Source organism: Symphodus melops, assembly GCF_947650265.1.
Source record: "Symphodus melops genome assembly, chromosome: 1".
In the NCBI taxonomy this organism is placed as follows: domain Eukaryota; kingdom Metazoa; phylum Chordata; class Actinopteri; order Labriformes; family Labridae; genus Symphodus; species Symphodus melops.
The window spans coordinates 8882929-8900881 of record NC_136691.1 but is presented as its reverse complement, the minus strand read 5'-3'; the positions used below and the strand labels follow the sequence as shown (position 1 = coordinate 8900881).

The window sequence follows — 17953 nt, the reverse complement described above, 5'->3', positions numbered from 1 at the left end:
GAAAGAGACAGGAGTCGGTGAGGGCTGGGAGAGAGCAAAGTGCAACGGGAGAATGTGGCTCAGACGGACAAAAATAAATGGCTGTTCCTTCTTGCTCTCGAGGCTAAGTGTCTTCTGGTGCTATGACTCGAGACAGAGGAAGGCTTATACTGCTCATGTCAAGAAGTGTATTTGTTGCCCATATTTGTCCTTGCTCATTTCTCAGTCCAGGATAGCCTTTTCAATGCCTGTGCTCCTAACTCATCGCCATAAAATGGTCTTTTAACAACAGCCAACAGAAACAACAGAAATGTCAAACATATTTCTTGCTGCTTCCATGACTTGAATGAAAATCAGTTAAAACCTGTGATTTCTCTTTAAATAATGCTGAATTTCTCAAGCGCAGAACTTCTAGGGCTGTGTGGTTTTCAGTCAACTCACGTCCGTGAGCGGTGTTATCCATTTTTATTACCCATTCACCTTGTGACTGCTCATACCGTTCACTGCTCAATCTCAGAGCCCCATGATGAGGAAGGGAGGCTGTACTGAACTGCATTTCCGTCATTACCTGCCTCGCTGTTTTTCTTGTAAAATGAAGAGAGAGCGAAACAGAAAACACACACACACACACACACGCACGCACGCACACACAGCTCTGACAGCACAGAGAGGATGAGGGCATCCCTGGCAACGAACAAAACGGAAAGTTCAACCTGCAGCCAGCTCACTGCAGGCGCCAAGAGAAAGCCTTACATAAGCAATTGTATTTAAATTGAACACTGATATTGCATTTCTAGTCTATTCTATCCGATTCAATACTTTCTTTTATTGTGATGGTAAAAAAAAAAAGACAGGACGGAAGGAAAATAACAGAAAAAAAAAAGAAAATGGGAAAAAATCCAAGAAAGGAAAACTAAAAGAAAAGGGGGGGGGGGGGGGGGGGGGGGGAGCGTGAGGCACACTAACCTATATTTATAGAGATGGTGGCTTATAGAGGTCCAACAGAGCAAACACTGCGGAAATGATGGATTATGGGAAAGAGAGTGAAGACAAAAGGCTATAATAATGTGCTCAGGGAAAAGTCTGGATTTTAATCATTGTGTGTGTAGGACATTTAAAATGTATAATTATGCATGAACCTATTTAAACCACATATATAGTATGTGATTACATACGTTCATGAGCAACAACAAAAAGACTCTCACCCACCAGATCTGTATCTGGTTCACATGTCCAGGTGCCCACACACGCAAACACACACACTGTACATTAATCAGACTAAAAGCTTTTCGACCACAGGGTGATGTCACTGCACAGCAATAATCCATCCCTCAGGATCCAGCGGTCAGCACAGGTCTGTCTCACACTCCAGTTCAAACATGGCGTCTCCCTCGTTTCAGTGGACAGCTGAGCCAATCGAGGGTGATGGGTGTTCATGAATAATGCACACATTGACTCGAGTGCTCATATGAAAATGGATTCCTGACCAATATTGACCTGTCTACTTACAAAAAAAAAAAAAAAAAATTAGAAGCACTCAACCCTGCTGAAGGCTCCCCAGACCCAGGTGTCCAGAGTCATTCAACTCTGTTGTTAAAGTGAGAGGAGTGGTCTGACGTGACCCTGCATTCTGATGCTGCAGGATGACAGAACAGTCTCACAGAGAAACACGAGGGTGGGACCACTGAGGCATGATTCAGTGTTTACGTAGAGTTTTTTCCCAGCGTTCTCTACATTGCAGAATTTTTCGTCCGTTGTGTGTGTGAAGTTAACAAATTGTAAAAACATTGGTGTACAAGGCTTCATTGCAATGTAATTTCATCACAGCGGTAAAACAAATAGTTTGGTCCACTTGCGTTTCAGCGGGTTTGGACTGTACTCATGGAGAGAGCAAAGGAAGCAGAACGCACGTTACTGGAAATAACTACGGTTGTTGTTTTAAGGAGTGACAGGTTTTTTAAAAGCGATAAAAACAGAGAAACGGGTGGAAAATGGTTAGTGATTAGTTACTTCCTACAATCCCCATAAAGCACTTTGGGAATCAAAAGATAGTTTCTGAACGTGTTGCTTTTGTCTGTGGTGTAGAAACAAGCTGAAAGAGTTGAGGAACGGGAATCCACGCTTAAAAAGGAACACCAAAGGAATAACTGAAGTTTGTTTTTAAATTTGTTCTTAAGTAGCATTTCTTTCAACCCTTTGATTATCCATCGTTATAGCCCATAGTGTGAGGAATTTTACATAGAAAGAAACAGTGTAATAGGGTGGGACTGCACATAATGTCTGCTCTCAGATCACATGAGCTCCAACACTGTACGTCCCCCTCCCCCACCACTACCAATATGCTCAGGGAATGACAGAAGAAACCAAGGGATTTAGAGGAAGAGGAGGAGAACTTAGCGCGAGGGGCCCCACTTTCTTTTCTTCAGCTGTGTTGCTTTAAGCCGTGACTTGTCACGGGAAACCTGAAGGCTTTTCACCAGAAAGCAGGAGAGGAAAGTTTGCAGTGCAGGGAAAGTGAGCATCTCTCTTGGGGGAAAATGTGCAACAACAGCTGAGGCCAGGGCTTTTCCATTACATTAGCCTCCCCCCCTGCTTATAGTACTACACACACGTGCCTATATAGTCACAGCGTATACAAAGCCCTCTCTATATCAGGCCCCCTCAATATTCAAATGCCTGAAGCTGAGCACTGAGCAGCGAATAAGAAATGTGCAGCAGACGAAGTCTCCCTAACTGCGAGCGTATTACTCTAGATTTATAACACGGCTGTGTTTAATGCTTGATTCTGATTGGTTATTTATTGCATTCTAAGGTTTGCTTTTTCTCTTCAGTCATGGAACCAGTTCCTACAAGCAGGGGACTATGTAGAGGTATGAATAATGTCATTTTTAAATCTGTAAATCTTTCCTGTGTCAAAATCTTGTGTTAAATATTAGATTTTTTAGCAAGAACCTGTGCCCTACACAGAATCATGGCCAGTTGGTTTTACAGTATCCCTTACTTAATTTCCTCCAATGGTGCGTGTACATGTGTGTATTCCATTCTGTCCTTGCCGTGGAGTCGCTTTGAGACCCTCCAGGTCTTGAGGTCAGTGTCTCAGGGTATCTGTTACTCTTCTCAGCAGCACAGAGGGACTATGGGATTGATGGACAGATGGCTTGCTGGTTGGGATGAAGGTCGCAGTGGGAACAAAGGGATGAGCTACAAGTTGAGAGGAATCATACAGCCATGCACCAAGTATGGGGAAAAGCGAAGGATGAAGGGCTTTTGAGGTAGAGTGTGTGGACGGGAAGAGAAAGGGAGGCTCTGCGTCTGGCAAGAGCAGTGCCCCAATGTGCCTTGGGGCTTTGGAGCGATTTCATGCCCCCATAAGCACTGAAATGCACAGACTCAGACACACACACACACACACACACACACACACACACTGCTGGGCATTCTCTTTACCCAGCTACCCGCATCAGATAAAAAAAAGAAGAAGAAGCAGGGCACGTGGTGAGAGACAGAACAACAAAGATAAGCTAACAGAGATATCTGCCATAACATGCATTCAACAACAGCAGCAACAGAGTGCTCTAACTTATCATAGGATGTCTCCTTTTACTGTTCTTGTTTAAAGAGAGCTTACTAAGCTTTTCTAGGCCACATTGAACATTTCTCAATGAATATTTGTGAGAAAGAACTTCATACTTGCAAAGGTAAGGATGCACCAGTGGTCTTACTGAAACTCTGGCAAACATTTGCAAGTTCAAATTGACTGATGGGCACTCAGGAGGAGAAGTGTTTTAACGCCATCCTCTTTGTCCCAATACCCATTCCAATTAACTCCATTAAGATGTATAATATTGTTGAAGAATCACTGAACTTGCAAGAAAACCGTTCAGCTTGACATCACAGTCTCTCCCAGCACCACACTGGTGTTTGTTATCGCGACATGGTCATTCACCTGAAATAGAAGGTTTTCTGGGGTATAATTGTTTCTGTAAACAGATCTATGCATAGGCTGGAACACCCGCTGACATTGGACACTGCATTGTAATAGCAATACTTATAGGCTACCGGTGGCAAGCTTCAAACCTCTGGAGTTTAAATATAGATCAAGTTTGGCAGCACAAAAAAAAATGCAGTTCCTCAATGGCTCTGAGTCAGGTTTTGAAATCCTCACTGGTCTATATTAAAATGCCAATTTTACTGCAAAGAAAGGCCTGTTTGTACGAAAAATGATTTAGAATTTAGGGAGCCGTAACTTCACATCTTTGCCTGCTTTTTTTTTTTTTTTTACAATTTGATCTTTCTAGAATGGCAAATATATTTACATTGATTAACAGAAACTCTTTATGGCTTGACCTAGAAAAAAAATCCGAACGACAGTTTTCACATCTCCTGTTAGACTTGTTAGCTGTACAGTGTTTCAGTTTTTATCACAGGAGTTCAGCTGGTCCACATGTTTCACCTGATAACCTTTGTTACTTATCCTTGGTGTACCATCTATGTTTTAGACCTGGACTTCAAATGTAACACTCGCATGTTGAATTTCAAAAGAGCACAATATGCGTGTGGAAGATGTTCATTGCTCACCAGAGGCCTGCAGTCAAACTGAGGCTGTAGGTTTGTAGGTGAGCGGTGCATCAGAAAGCTGTCTCTATTGGGTTACTCGGACAGCAGTGAAGTTTCAACCTTTCCTAGAAATGCTCCAGCCCACGACCCCCTGAGTCAGGTTTCTCTCACTCCACAGTTTCTACCTTGGCTTTTAAAGGGCTGAATTCATTTGCGAGATTCTTTTGTCAGCCCTTCAGCTCTCGAGTCTTTTCCCAACAGAACAAACGTGTAAACAAATAATTTGGCAAAAGGTCAAGTCAGTTTGTGCACTGTCAGCAAACACATAGAGACATACTTGTTAGATCGACACTATCTGCTGCTGCTGCTGTAGGAATATCTGCCGACCCTTATCACCCCCAACCTCCCCCACTCTCTCTTATAAAACCCAGGTGTGCAAACACAAAGGTTTACCTTGGCCTCATAAACGATAACAGATAAGAGAAGAGAAGGGTAGAAATAAAGAGGAGGGAGGCCCAGCTCCTCTGATCTAAAGGGAACTCCTAATCTGGGTTATGACTTGGCCTAGTTTCTTCATCCCAAGATGTCAAGAGACATACAGTCAAGCAGTTCTTGCACCAACACAAATTCACTTATTGCCTCGTCCTCTAAAAATGAAAGTTTAGATATAAATATGGTTACAGCGCCTTATCAGTTTTAAGAGGCGACTAACTAATCAGATGTCCGCTGTGTTATCGGAAGGTCACAAAGTCGAATAGAGCCATGAACCACGCTGAGATCTCAAGGACTCCGCATCAACGAGATTCCTCGCTGTATAGGTATCAGATGCACTTGCCTTATTCTGTGGGGCCACAGGTGTATCAGCCTTAAAATGTAGTGTGAACAGCTGCTTCGTTGGCAATTTGCTTCTGCACAATCCTATCCATTACCACAATCCTAACATAAGTTTACCAGTTTTCGAAACAAGAAGGTTTACAAGTGAAAAACAGTCTAAGGTTACCTCCTCCAGCGCATTTCTGGGAGCTTTTTTTCCCTTTTTTTTGGGGGGGGATGTCCTAAGAAAATAAACACGACTTTAGCTTCTGGAATAAACGTGAGCAGTGTGCTGACGCAAGGTGAGTCTTGTGTGTTGACCTGTGCATTTCACTGGAAATTGAGGCAACACTGCGGTTGGTCTAATCGATGCAACATCCATAGCACGGCAATTATGAATAAAGAGAGAACGGACAAGAGGGTTAAATGGAGGGAATACGACTGTGTATACCACACCTACGGTCAATTCTCTTAAAACCACAATGTCTTCCTCATGGTGACATCGGGGGAAAACATGCGTGATTTTAATATGTTGAGATATTAAAAAGGAAACGTGAAATGTTTTTAAAGCTGAAATTTCACCCTCTGCATGTTTTCTTTGTCCTTTTGCATTTAGCCTCTTGCACAGGAATGCCAAGAAAGCCTGACATACTGTAATATTTTTAGATTTGATATGGAAAACAGAAGTTACGCAAGATCCACAATTCTGGCTTTACTTTCCTATTCATGAGAAACGCTTCAATGTAATGAACTGCACACACAAAAAAGAACCAGTTCTTTTACGTAACTTCAGCTGATGCCATCAGCCTCCAGTTCAGCAGCCACAGCGAGCTCAACAATGCCTTGCCTTCATTCAACAGTACCTCGCGTTCGCAAACACACACACTCTCTGAAGTTCAGCGCCGTAGTAGTGACTTAAAGCTTCGACAAACATGCTTAGTATGTTTTCTTAATGTGCTTACTATTTGTATTTAAATGTGAAATAACTAAATAAATACGAACACACGTGACCACACACAGAAAATTAAACAGTCATTATGGGAACCCATTATTGGAAAGAGATGAAAAACATCATTCCCTTGCTTTAATGGTCCATGGAGGATGTGGAACATTGGAGCCCAGCATGTGGACAGAAACTGTGTAATTTATAGCAGAAACTGACACCTGCTGCATGTGTGACTCTGACCTGTAGGATTTCACAGAGACAAGAGAATCCTGCGTGTCCACATAGAAAGCCTGTGGGATGAACAGGTGGCTGGCAGGCTGGCTGCTTGATGGCACTCGCAATCTTTGTTTATCAAATCTGGGAGTGCCGTCTCTGGGGTTGGAGAGCTTCCAGCCGTAACTCAGACAGTGAACGTAAAACCCTACAACACACTACAGTGTGGGAATCTGGTTTAGAATCAACAACATTTATTCACTTCTCCAGAAAGCGATGTTATCAGAATATGTGTTTTGGATTGAGAGACAAAACAAGACCTGTTCACTTTCCAGCTTATAATTAGGTAAAGAGTTTTACAATATTCCCTATATTCATTTAATTTTGAAAGGGCTTATTTATATAACACGTGACTTGACTGTTTTTGATCAGTGTCTTTTTAGATGGGGGAAAAAGTGCCGACAAAGCAGGTTTTTTTTGTTTTGTTTTTCAGAGCAAGTGAGAAAAAATGTGTGATTTTTTTTTTCCTCCATGACATGTCAGTAGCACATCACTTTCACCCCCACCTCTCCTAACCTCCCCTTCTCCTCCGCCTGTCTCCTCCCTCTTACACAGAAAATGTCATTGCAGTCAATTAAATGTTAATCAGGAACAGTAGCTCGGCCCGGCCTTTGCAGACTCTGTGCTGTTGAATAGGTGGAGAGGTGTAATCGAAAGAGACAGGCTCGGAGGAAAACAAATTAAAGTTTAAAAACCAAGAGTCAACTCGGCGAGCCAAACTCAGAGATGATCACTTCAAATCAGCCACGCGCACATAACTGTGGACAGAGTTCATATGATGGTGACAGAACGGAGAGAGGTGCTCAGACATTCACCTGGTTCTACAACCCCCCAAAGTAGAAACAACATTATCATTATCAAAGTCATCATTTTAAATGCTGCCTTCAATAAAACAGTTACTTTTATTGATGTATGTGCTTAAGGAACAGAGGGCGGGTGTGTGTGTGTGTGTGTGTGTGTGTGTGTGTGTGTGTGTGTGTGGAGGGGGGGGGGGGGGGGGGGTGTATGTGTGTGTGTGGTGGAGGGGTTGATTACAGGAGGAGGTGGCCGAGAGGCAAGGGGCCCACTTCAGCAATGTGGTTATCGGAGAAACTGAGAAGCAAGGCCAGAATGGGAGCTATGCGCAGTGTGTGTGTGTGTGTGTGTGTGTGTGTGTGTGTGTGTGTGTTGAAATATGTCTGTGTGTGAAAGAGAAGGGGAGGGAGATGCATTCAGTGGGTCACTCTGTTATCAGCTGTCATCCTAACTGCAAGTCGTCCCCCCACCTGCTTGACAAGTTATCAGTTGCTATGGCGACAAACAAGTAACAACCCCCTCACCCCACATAAGTATGCATTCCTCTATGTGTACACACATACGTACAGACACATGCACAGCAGGGAAGATTATTGCAGTCTTCTGAGAAGTCATTAATTGTATTTTCCTAAATTCACTCTTTAACTGCCCCGTGAGACTTCTTGTTGTCTACTGTCCATAAAAATAAAATAAATACAACCTTGACTGTGTTTGAGTCCCACTGTTTTGTTTGCTGCATCGATACACATATGGGTTAGATAACAACTAGTTGGGGAAGCAAGTGACTGTTAGATATTATACAAGATGATTGACACCACCCGCTCGCCTGTAAAGTGAATATTTAACAAGAGCCAGCAGCTGGTTAGCCTAGCTGAACACTGAACAGAGCTTTAGATCAGCATTTAAATAGCAGCAGTGCTGGAAGTGAGAAGAATCGGGAAAGCTTTGGATTTTTTATTTGATCTTTCTTGAGGAAAGAACTATTAAATATTTTGCCACAAAACTTTAAGCAGCTATTCTTCCCAGTATTTAAGGAGTGACGGCTGCTCTGACATATTATACTGTCCGTTCGATCACATCTTTTCTGACAATCCCCTTGTACACTTGTGGAGATTAAACAAATGAGATTATAAATGAGAGGATCCACTTAGTTTGATTTCATTCTTTATCTTAAACTAGGCTGATCTGATGTTGGTTTTTTTTGGTCCTTTAAAGTAACAGCTAATTATTTTCACTTTCATATCTATGTTATGTGATGTGAAAAGTTGCCACAGACGCTTGCTTTGAAAATATCAGTATATGCCTTCTTTTGGCACAGCTGATACACACCTCAGACAAAAATACACTTCTGCAAACACTGCGTCTAGAAGTGGAACAGAGTTGTGTATTTTTACCGTTCAGCACTTTTGTTTTTCTCCTATGCATATTTAAAGAGTCGTCTTATTTAGACAAAGCAAACATCGCAGAGATGAACGTGTAATAGATGGTTTACTACACGTTTTGTTTATATCTCCAGGGACTGACAGACAGTGTGTCTTAGACCAACATGTCCATAGCATGATTTTCCTGTCAGACTGGTGTTTCTGTAGTCTCTCTGCCATAACTTAGACTTTCCTGTCCCTTATAATTTATACTACTGAAATTTGCTTAAACCTTCTCCAAACAGGTCAAAGGACATGGTTAACTACAGAATAGTGAGTCTCAAGCTGGGAGGAACTCAATAACTTGTCTTAAAGGACGCTTTAAAAGAGGCAGACAGTTGTTATCTAACGTTGAACCCTGGGGCTCCAGTTAAAGACTAGTCCCTAACAAACAGCCAAACGTTGCCGTGTTCACACTTGACTCCTTCTTTTTTTTAACTGCCAGAGGCTTTTTAAAAAAAAATACATACAACCCTATGGAAAAAGGACGACACCTGTTTAAAAAGTGGACACCTTTTCAGAAAGTGCTGTGCTCGAAGTGTTTTAACTTTTCAGAAAAGCACTGAGTGACGTCAAGCGCCTTTCTGACAGCGGACCAATAAGGACGAGTCGAGTAGGTGCGTGTGTACCTTCCCTAGAAAATGATGTCCCTAGTCACCATTTTTTAATGAAAAAAGAAGTCAAGTGTGAAAACGGCCTAAAGGTCAGTCTTCTACCATGAGCTAGTGTGTTGTGTTTTATGTTGCTTTGGTTTACATTTCTTGGATATTTCTTCTTATTTGGTATTACTACGTATTTCGATTCCCAAGCTCTTGATGCATTGTTGCTACATCAGTTGTATTTGCTTTGAAGGGGTTAGCTGGCTGGAAGAGCAGTTTTATGCACCAATGGTTGGAAAAGTTTAGTTTAATCTCATTTTGTGCAAACCGCTTTTCTTTTTGTTTTACAGTGTAAGGGTGCTTTGATGGCAGGATCAGAAATGTTTGTGATTAAAGGGCCCCAGGAAAGATAATGAGCCTTTAGACTTATTCTTGTTGTAGTTGTGATTAAGAACTTAGTGTTGATGTCGTGTTTTTGTATGCTGTATGTAACATTACAGCACAAACATAACCCAATCGATCAATATTACCTAAAAAGAACACTTTGAAATGTGATGCTTTTCTTGCACAATACTGCAACAACTATTGAAGTTGATAAAATGCCTCAAGAAACACATCTGTGAACTGTTCGGATCAACCACCACAGTCCAGCCATATCTGATCTGCAGATCGAGGGAACAAGTACATGTAGTTCCATGTAGACAATCAATAGACAGAAGCAGGTCGTACTTGAGTTGGTTGCTTTTCGAGATCCCCAAAAAACAAAAATAAATCAGACCCTTGATAATTTTTTTGGATCAAATCCAAACTGTGACATGTGTGATCCATTTTCATCACTACTTGCTACTGCTGCCTTAATAAGAGCCAATGAATAATAAAGACTACCTACTGTTAGCAGCTAATTAGCTGCGTTTAGCAATAAGACGAAAATGACTTTAACTGCTCAGCTTAACTTTCTCTAAAGGACACAAAATCTTCCACAAAACTCTCCTCAGCTCATTAGCTTACGAGCTTTATTTGTTTCTGTGTAAAACTGTAGTATAAAATGGCCATGTTGTTTGAGCAGAGCACCTTTGAATATTATGTTTTAAGGGACTCATGGTAGTGATACCATGATGTCCACATAAAGACACAAAGGAGTCAAGGGAGTGTTAAGTATGAGGCCCGAGATGTATCTCCATTCATTAAAGCCAACAACAGATTTGAAGAGTCGGACTTCAGAGGAGCAGCAGCGAGCTACACAGGGACACAGTGTTTTTGCTCACCACAGGGTTTTACATCCAGACAAATGAGGGTGCTGGCAGGAAAATAATGAGGAATAAGGTTGTGTGAGAGTGGAGTGAAAGGAGGAGTAACAGCGTTGAAAGAAGGGGAGAAACTAAGAAAGAGGGTTAGCCTTTAGCCAAGAACAGGCTCTTAAAAATTAATACTGATCTGAATTCATCCAGAGCGAGCTGAATAATGTATAAGTGTCTTAGAGGAGATCTGATGGTGCAGTGTGACATGGTTGGGTATGATGGGAAAACAAATGAGAGACATTAAAATGTGATTTGCTGCCATACTTTCTTAGAGAAAATGTAGAAACACAACAAAATATATCATCAGTCTTTGTGCTACGCTACGCTAACTGACTGCTGATCTTGGCTTCAGATTTAAAGACCTAAAAATAGATTGGTAAAAAATACCTTTGTGGAAATTTTTTGAATCCTACATTATTCAACCATAATTTCATATGGAGGAACTTTACTGATGTGCAGACCTTCTGACCCACCAAAACCCCAGCCAACACTTTTAAGATCAACCAGAACAATGATTGCAAGCAGTGTGTCACCTTGTGTCCATCTGACCCGATTAATTAATAATTTTACATATTTTCAATTGCTTCCTGTATTTTATTTTATTCAAGTATTTGTTATTTTAGCCTTGTTTTTCTTTCGCACTAATACACCAAGACTAATTCCTTGTATATGTAAATATGTACTAAATGTACTTGACGATAAAAAAAACCCAATTCTGATTTAGCTGTATGAGATCAAATCCCTGCAGGTTCTCTAAAATCTTGTATGAAGGCTTGAGGCTCCCAATGCATTATACTGAAAACGGTTGTTCATCAATAAAATATGGGTGTAAGGCTCAAAACTCTGCACATTTTTCTCCAGATAGGCTAATTTTCAAATGTAAAATAAGAAGAACTCCACCAGCATTCAAGGCAAAAACGTGCTTATTGATTGGATATGGAACTAGAACAGGGCCTGGGGGTCCTCCCCCATGCTGAGCTTGACTTCTCGGAGTGAAACTACTTAGACCTGGAGGGTGTCTAGAGCTGGTGGGTTCCCATAACCCATCGCCCCCTTTGGCCTCACACACCAACAAACCCCTTCATTGGGAATCACAGCCAGAGGGCAGTTGTAATACACCAATTTGGAGCAAAGCTTGTTAATTTACTCCCTCAGCACCCCCTCCCTTCTCCTCCTTCTACTGTCTTCACTTCTCCTTTCTGACCCCCCCCCCCCACTCCCCCTTTTTTATTGCCTTTTTTGCTTCAGTTCCTTCAGCTTGGCACAGTGCCAGCTCCATCTGAGAGGCCTCCAGATTGGTTTCTGAGTACCTGAGCGAACACATTAACACAGACAGCCCCTGCTTCCTTGATAATCTTTTTAATAGTTTCTTCAATATCCTAAGAATTTCCTTACAAGCCATTCAGACCTCAGATAATTACTAAAAGTTCAGACTCAGCCCACAGCAGCCATGCCTTGTAGGGTTATTCATAGCTTACACTGGGATCTCATCGCCAACATAAAGCTTGCCCCACTCCGCATTGATGGACAACCAATGAAAGGACTAATGTTGTTTCCCTTTTTCTTGGCAGGCCCTTCTCTTTTGTCAACCCCATCCTGCTCTGATTGGAACAATAAATAATTTCAGCCCCAAAGAATCAACACTTTCAGTGTTCTAGACCATTAAAATGATAATCAACACGCCTGCTGGGCCTGTGAGGGTCTGTCTCAAATACGCCAACGGACAAGTAAGATGAAGGAATGTGTGAAAGTGCAGTTAGTACTGAAGTTCACAACTGAATCTTTTTGGTCTCTTTGTCAAGAGGAAGATTGAATGAAAAAAATCTGTGTTTAACACTTGTGGTCATGACTCACCAGTTTGTGGTTTGAGCTGAACATGAGGTGCAATTAAACACAGAGTTTAAGACTACCACACGAGTGAGAAAACAACCCCTTGTTGACAATAAGTATTCCACGTTGCAGCTCAAGATAAAAGTTATCTCATCAATGAGGCAAACTCATTTCAAAGCCGGGCATAAATGAAGACCATGCAGCAGCCGCTGACGGTCATGAACCCTGGCGATAACCTGGCCTGAACATCTCCAGACAACTGCTTTGTGTGTCTCGACATGTCTGTGTGGGCAGGGGAATGTACAGCCAGTTTAAAAAAACATACGAGAACTCGAGCTGTCATCCATATCTAGAAAGAACTGTATGTACTGTGATTGTGCGTGCATGTGGCTGTAAAAACCCTCACGACCTTAAATGAGAATATCAGACATGTGTGTTTGTGTTTAGTGTCACTGTGACATAACTGGGTCTTGGCCTATGATGGGCAGCTGCTGGGAATAGGGAGCCTGTTACAGCAGGGTTAAGTAACACTAGAGCGCAAGGTTCACTGCAGCCAGGAATACACACACACACACACACACACACACACACACACACACACACGCACACACACACACTTTTTTGTGCCCTGCCTGTGTAGGTGCATCTAATCTCTTGATTATGCAAAGACACTCAAGTGAAAGACACAGTCTGAGTGTTAAAGGCGTGTTTACAGGTGCTATTTTGAGATGTAGCGCGTCTCTCCCCTGCCATGCCAAATCTTAGCACACAGAAGCTACGAATCACATCTGAACTTCTTCAATAAAAGTCGTGGTCGAAAACTGTGTGTTGAATAATGTTTAGCACTAGAACATACTCCAAAACGACTACACTCCTGTTCTGTCATTTGTTAAAAGAAGCCGTATTGTAATGTGTAACATTTTGTCAAACAACATAAATATCTCCACAAACTTTGACTACATTAAAATGTGTAAAATTGAGAGGGGAAAAAATGCTACTTTTTGTTTCAAGAATAAATCACTGAAGTTTACATTTGCTACCAGTTGATTGTAATGGCCAATAACAGGAAAGTTTGGAAACCATCAAAACATTTTAAAAAAATCCAACTGTTCCTATGCATACTTGGCTGTCCTCACCTGCTTTTACCAGGGCTAATTGTTAACTGACAAAGATATGAAACAGCATGACGTAATTAGGAACCTGGGAGAAAAACCCAGGGGGATTACTGGGATTTGCTGAGCAAATCTCCTCAACAAAGGTGCCCTGACTGCATGAAACTGTAGGAGTTCAAACTGGGCTCTGTGTGGAAACATTAGAGTCTCTGAAAGTGAATTTGAAAGTACAGGGGCTCTGTTAAGAAAAGCAAAAAAAGTCCATGTAAAGGGGTAGTTCTGGGAGCACCTGGGAACACTGGGCTATACAGGACAGGTTTGGTAACTGAACTAAAACATTGTGCAGCTTTGGGCTCACTCAAGTCTTTAAACTGAGAAACAATGTGAGTAGGTTAGTAGGAGAACTGTCGGTATGGGCCTCCAAAACTGCATAAAATGCTGCATCAAGTATCCCTAAGGGTGTTAGTCTAAGCATTGATCCAATACAACGACCAGTTAGTTACCAAAAACCAAGATGTTCAAGTAAATAGCTGTGGGACAATAAAAAAAAAACTACCTACTCTTCCTTTAAGTCTGTGTTGAACACATGAAACCAAAAAAGTCCCAGGCTGTGAGCTGAGATTTATTGGCAGACCTCAAGTTACACTAAACCGCTGGCCCTCATGCCCAAGATTCCTGGAGCAACAGTCCTGGATGGTGACTGTGAACCCAGCCTTGACTTGGTGGAGTCACACATGCATGCACACACAATCCCACACAATATCCCTTTTTTTCTATTCACTGAGGCAGATCACATACCGAAAATCTGAGGAGCCCTGACAAAAAAAGAAAAAAAAAAAAATTGCGCATAGGCTCCCCCAGTCTCTGATGGGTGCTAATCTCTGCTCTCTGACCTTCTGCGCCCACTCCCTCCTTCTTTGGATCCTAAATGTTTCTTTCGGGAAGGAACTGGATCATCTAACAGCAAACCCAAATTTACAGCAACCGGGTTGTTGTTATGTAATTCCCCCATGGTGAGACCAGCAACCTTGGCAGTTGTCTACCTGACCCAAGAGACTGACAGCTCTCTGCCAAGGTTTACATAACAAACAGCAAACAAGTTTAGAGTAGCATGGCATATATTTTGTCTCCAAGAATATAAACAAAACCTTATACAACCCTGATATTACTTTTCAGGACTACAAAAAAAAAAAAAAAAAACTCAATGAAAGTAAGTGTAACCAGAGAGGAGGTCGTTTCAGGATTCACACTTCCAGGCAGTACTAATGTTAAATCGTTTTGTTTACATCCAACTCCTCCTTGTCCTATGAATGGATAAGCTGCTGTTCAGTAAACTGTCTTATGTAATAGTATCATTCTCTAAGTCTTAAACCAGGGTCGTGTCACTCGAAATAGGCTACTGTGTTTCCAGACAAACCGGTTACAACGTCTCTGTTTGCTCTAATTACAGCCATGTGACAGCGGCTGTGGCAGCAGAGGAATAACATGCACATGAGAAACGTCACATAAAAAAAGACAAAGGACGTCTGACGCTTTAATGTCTGGGAATAAGTGCAATGTCGTGTGTTTTGGTTTATGCAAAAGATAATCATGTGCAGGTCACCTCACCTCACGCTGTCTTCAAAGATTAATGACCTTTAATACCTCCCTGGTGTGATTTTTCCCCCATTTGCACGACGATTTCCCTCAGCATAATGAGGAGAGGAATAATGAGCGACAGACTTTCCTAATGTATGCTCTTAAACATCGGCTGGTGTAATAGTGTGCGTGCGTGTGTCTGTCTGTCTGTGTGGGTACGTCAGTGGGTTTACAAGCCACATGCTTTTTGTTTTTGTTTTCATAGAGGAAGGAGGGGGCTGGGTGAGTGAGTGAGAGAGAGAGAGTAGGAGTCTTACCTTCCATCCTGCAGAGCTGTTGCTGTCTCCTTTGTCTTTGAAGTAAGGGATGGATCTGACCATCCAGTCGTAAATTTGGGACAGTGTCAGTCTCTTGTCCGGAGAGCTCTCAATTGCTTTGGTTATCAGGTCAGCGTAGGAGAGGTTCCCCCAGGCGTTACGGCGAGATGAAGCTTTCCTCGGGGTCTGCTGAGCAGCCAAGCCGTTTGGGGTCAGGGCTCCAGAGGTGGCCGAGGGGGAGTACGAGGAGAGCGGGGAGCCACCGCTCTCTTGTCCGGGGGAGGACAGCGCTCCATCGGGCACGGGGCTGCTGCTGCTGCTCTGGTCTTCTGCCACCACACCAGAGCTGTTGATACTGATCGCTGTCGGGGTTGCACTGTCCTCATCATCGTCCTCTTCCTCAGGGATTATGTCTGTATCATGACTCCCAGGTTTCACCGCGTTCGAGTCCGGTCGAGGCAGCGGCCAGGTACAAGATCTGGGCCGCTTCTGGGGCTCAAAGTCCGGGTCGATGGCCACGTCCAAGTCGGGTAGTGGGTCGGGGAGCTGAGCCTCAGCCATGGTCTACCTACTCTGGTCACAATGTCACCGCCAGCTGCCAGGTAATAAAGTTACAAACGAAGAAATGAAGAGCTGTCAAAGGAGAGTCCCATGAATGCGCGCGCCCGTCCTTTGTTGCTATTCCAACAAGGAGTAACTTCGTTATTAACGCCTGTTGAGGACAAAAAGAGAAAAATGAAGGAAACCCATTCAGCCAGAGCCTAACACAAGTCTACAATACAACAGCTAAGAGTGGGGGGGTTGATCAGTTCTTGTCAAAGACGCTGTTAATAAAGACTATGAAACATGTAAAGACATAATTCCACGCGAAAATACGCATCCACTCAACATCTCGTTCTGTTGCAAGAGTCTCAATCCTACCATTTAAGATCAATGTCAGAGGAGAAACACTGCTCAGACCTGATCTCTGTGGGAAATAAATCCGCTTTGAATACTTTAAATATGAAATACCTTGCACGGCCAGTCACTTGCGCTCTTAGGAACCAAATGTGAGAGAAATACGAGACTATATCCCGGATTGTCCACGGACACGTCCAGATGCCATCTTGACTCTCTCCTCCCTTTTCCCTCCTGTAAGTGCGCTCGCTATACAGAGGCGGTTTGTAAATGTATGCAGGGCAAGTCAGTGTCGATGTGGAATATGACTGCCACCTCACTCTGGGTTACTACTGTATCTCGACTTGCTCTCCACCACTCATACACACTGTGACGTACACGCATACACGCAGACACGAGCATGTGCCAGCCCCCTGGATCGCCTTTTAAAGAGACACTGCAGCTCATAAGCACGAAGCTGTCCGCGCGCGCTGTGGCCAGGACACGTCCTGACATGTCAGCGACAGACACACAGAAGTGTACACAGGAACACATTAAATGTGCTAATTAAAGAAAGTTGTGTTTGTGTCAGTGTCTGCTATGCTCTGTTCGGTTTGATGGTCTTAGATCGAGATGGTTAGAAGTCCTGGTGTGACTTGCACTACAGGTGTGCTTTATATCTTAATTATATCTTAGCTTAGCTTAGCTTAGCTTTATTTAATAGATCAGATGGCTGATCAAAGAAACTTTTAGTTGTAGCCTGATAAAGAGTTGAACGAAATAAGAAAAAAAGAGGTAGGCCTATGACCTATCTGCCATCATCCAAAACTGAAGATAATAAAAAGATAAATATACTGTTGTTGATTCAAGAAATTATAAACCATCAGTATTATCTTTATAAACATTTTCTTAAAATTGTATTTTAGTAAACATCATGTGGAACTCTTAACCATTCAGTGAGATTTTTTGTTTGTTTATAATATGAAATACCATTTCAATACGATGTTTCGTAGGCTAGGCCTATTTGTGTAGCCTGTGTTAAGCATGGGTATGTATAAAAACACTTAATTGTAGAATATGTATCTCACACGGTGTTTCTTTAACATTAGAAAATCTGATACATATGTGATTTTGTTCTTAAAGTCTTACACATATTTATTCACATATTCTCTGGTTGCTTTTTAATGTCCGATTTTGCCTTTCATTTGCTTGACTCTGATCTGCCACGCCCCCTTATCCTCAGGAGCCCGTTCACGATTACGTCATCTCGTTTATTATTGCCTGGGCGATAAAGAGGGAGAAATCCTAGATGGTCAGCCATCCTGTAAGTGATAATCTGGACTCTCTCCTCCTCCTCCTCCTCCTCCTCCACCACCATGAAATGAAAAAAACAGCCTGGTTCACATCTTCTTTGTTCCAGGGAGGGATGAATGTTGTGCAAGGTGCGCGACCATTTGCACGTGCTCGAGCTTTGTGTGAAGGAATGCGCGTTCACAGTTTAGCAAAACAAGATATTTCTTAAACGCTTCATGCAAATATCTTACTGAAAATCTACAGTC

General features: G+C 42.4%; 1 protein-coding gene across 1 annotated transcript in view; it reads right to left on the bottom strand.

Moving 5' to 3' along the window:
- Window positions 1–16915, bottom strand: part of foxo3b (forkhead box O3b) — a 41207-nt gene extending 24292 nt beyond the window's left edge. Inside the window, exons 1-2 of the mRNA XM_079342140.1 lie at window positions 16530–16915; window positions 15519–16230 (exon numbers count right to left, since the gene is read on the bottom strand). Coding sequence (XP_079198266.1) covers window positions 15519–16079 — 561 coding nt within the window. The 5' untranslated portion in view covers window positions 16080–16230; window positions 16530–16915. The remainder of the gene's footprint in view (window positions 1–15518; window positions 16231–16529) is intronic.
- Between the last annotated feature and the right edge of the window lie 1038 nt (window positions 16916–17953).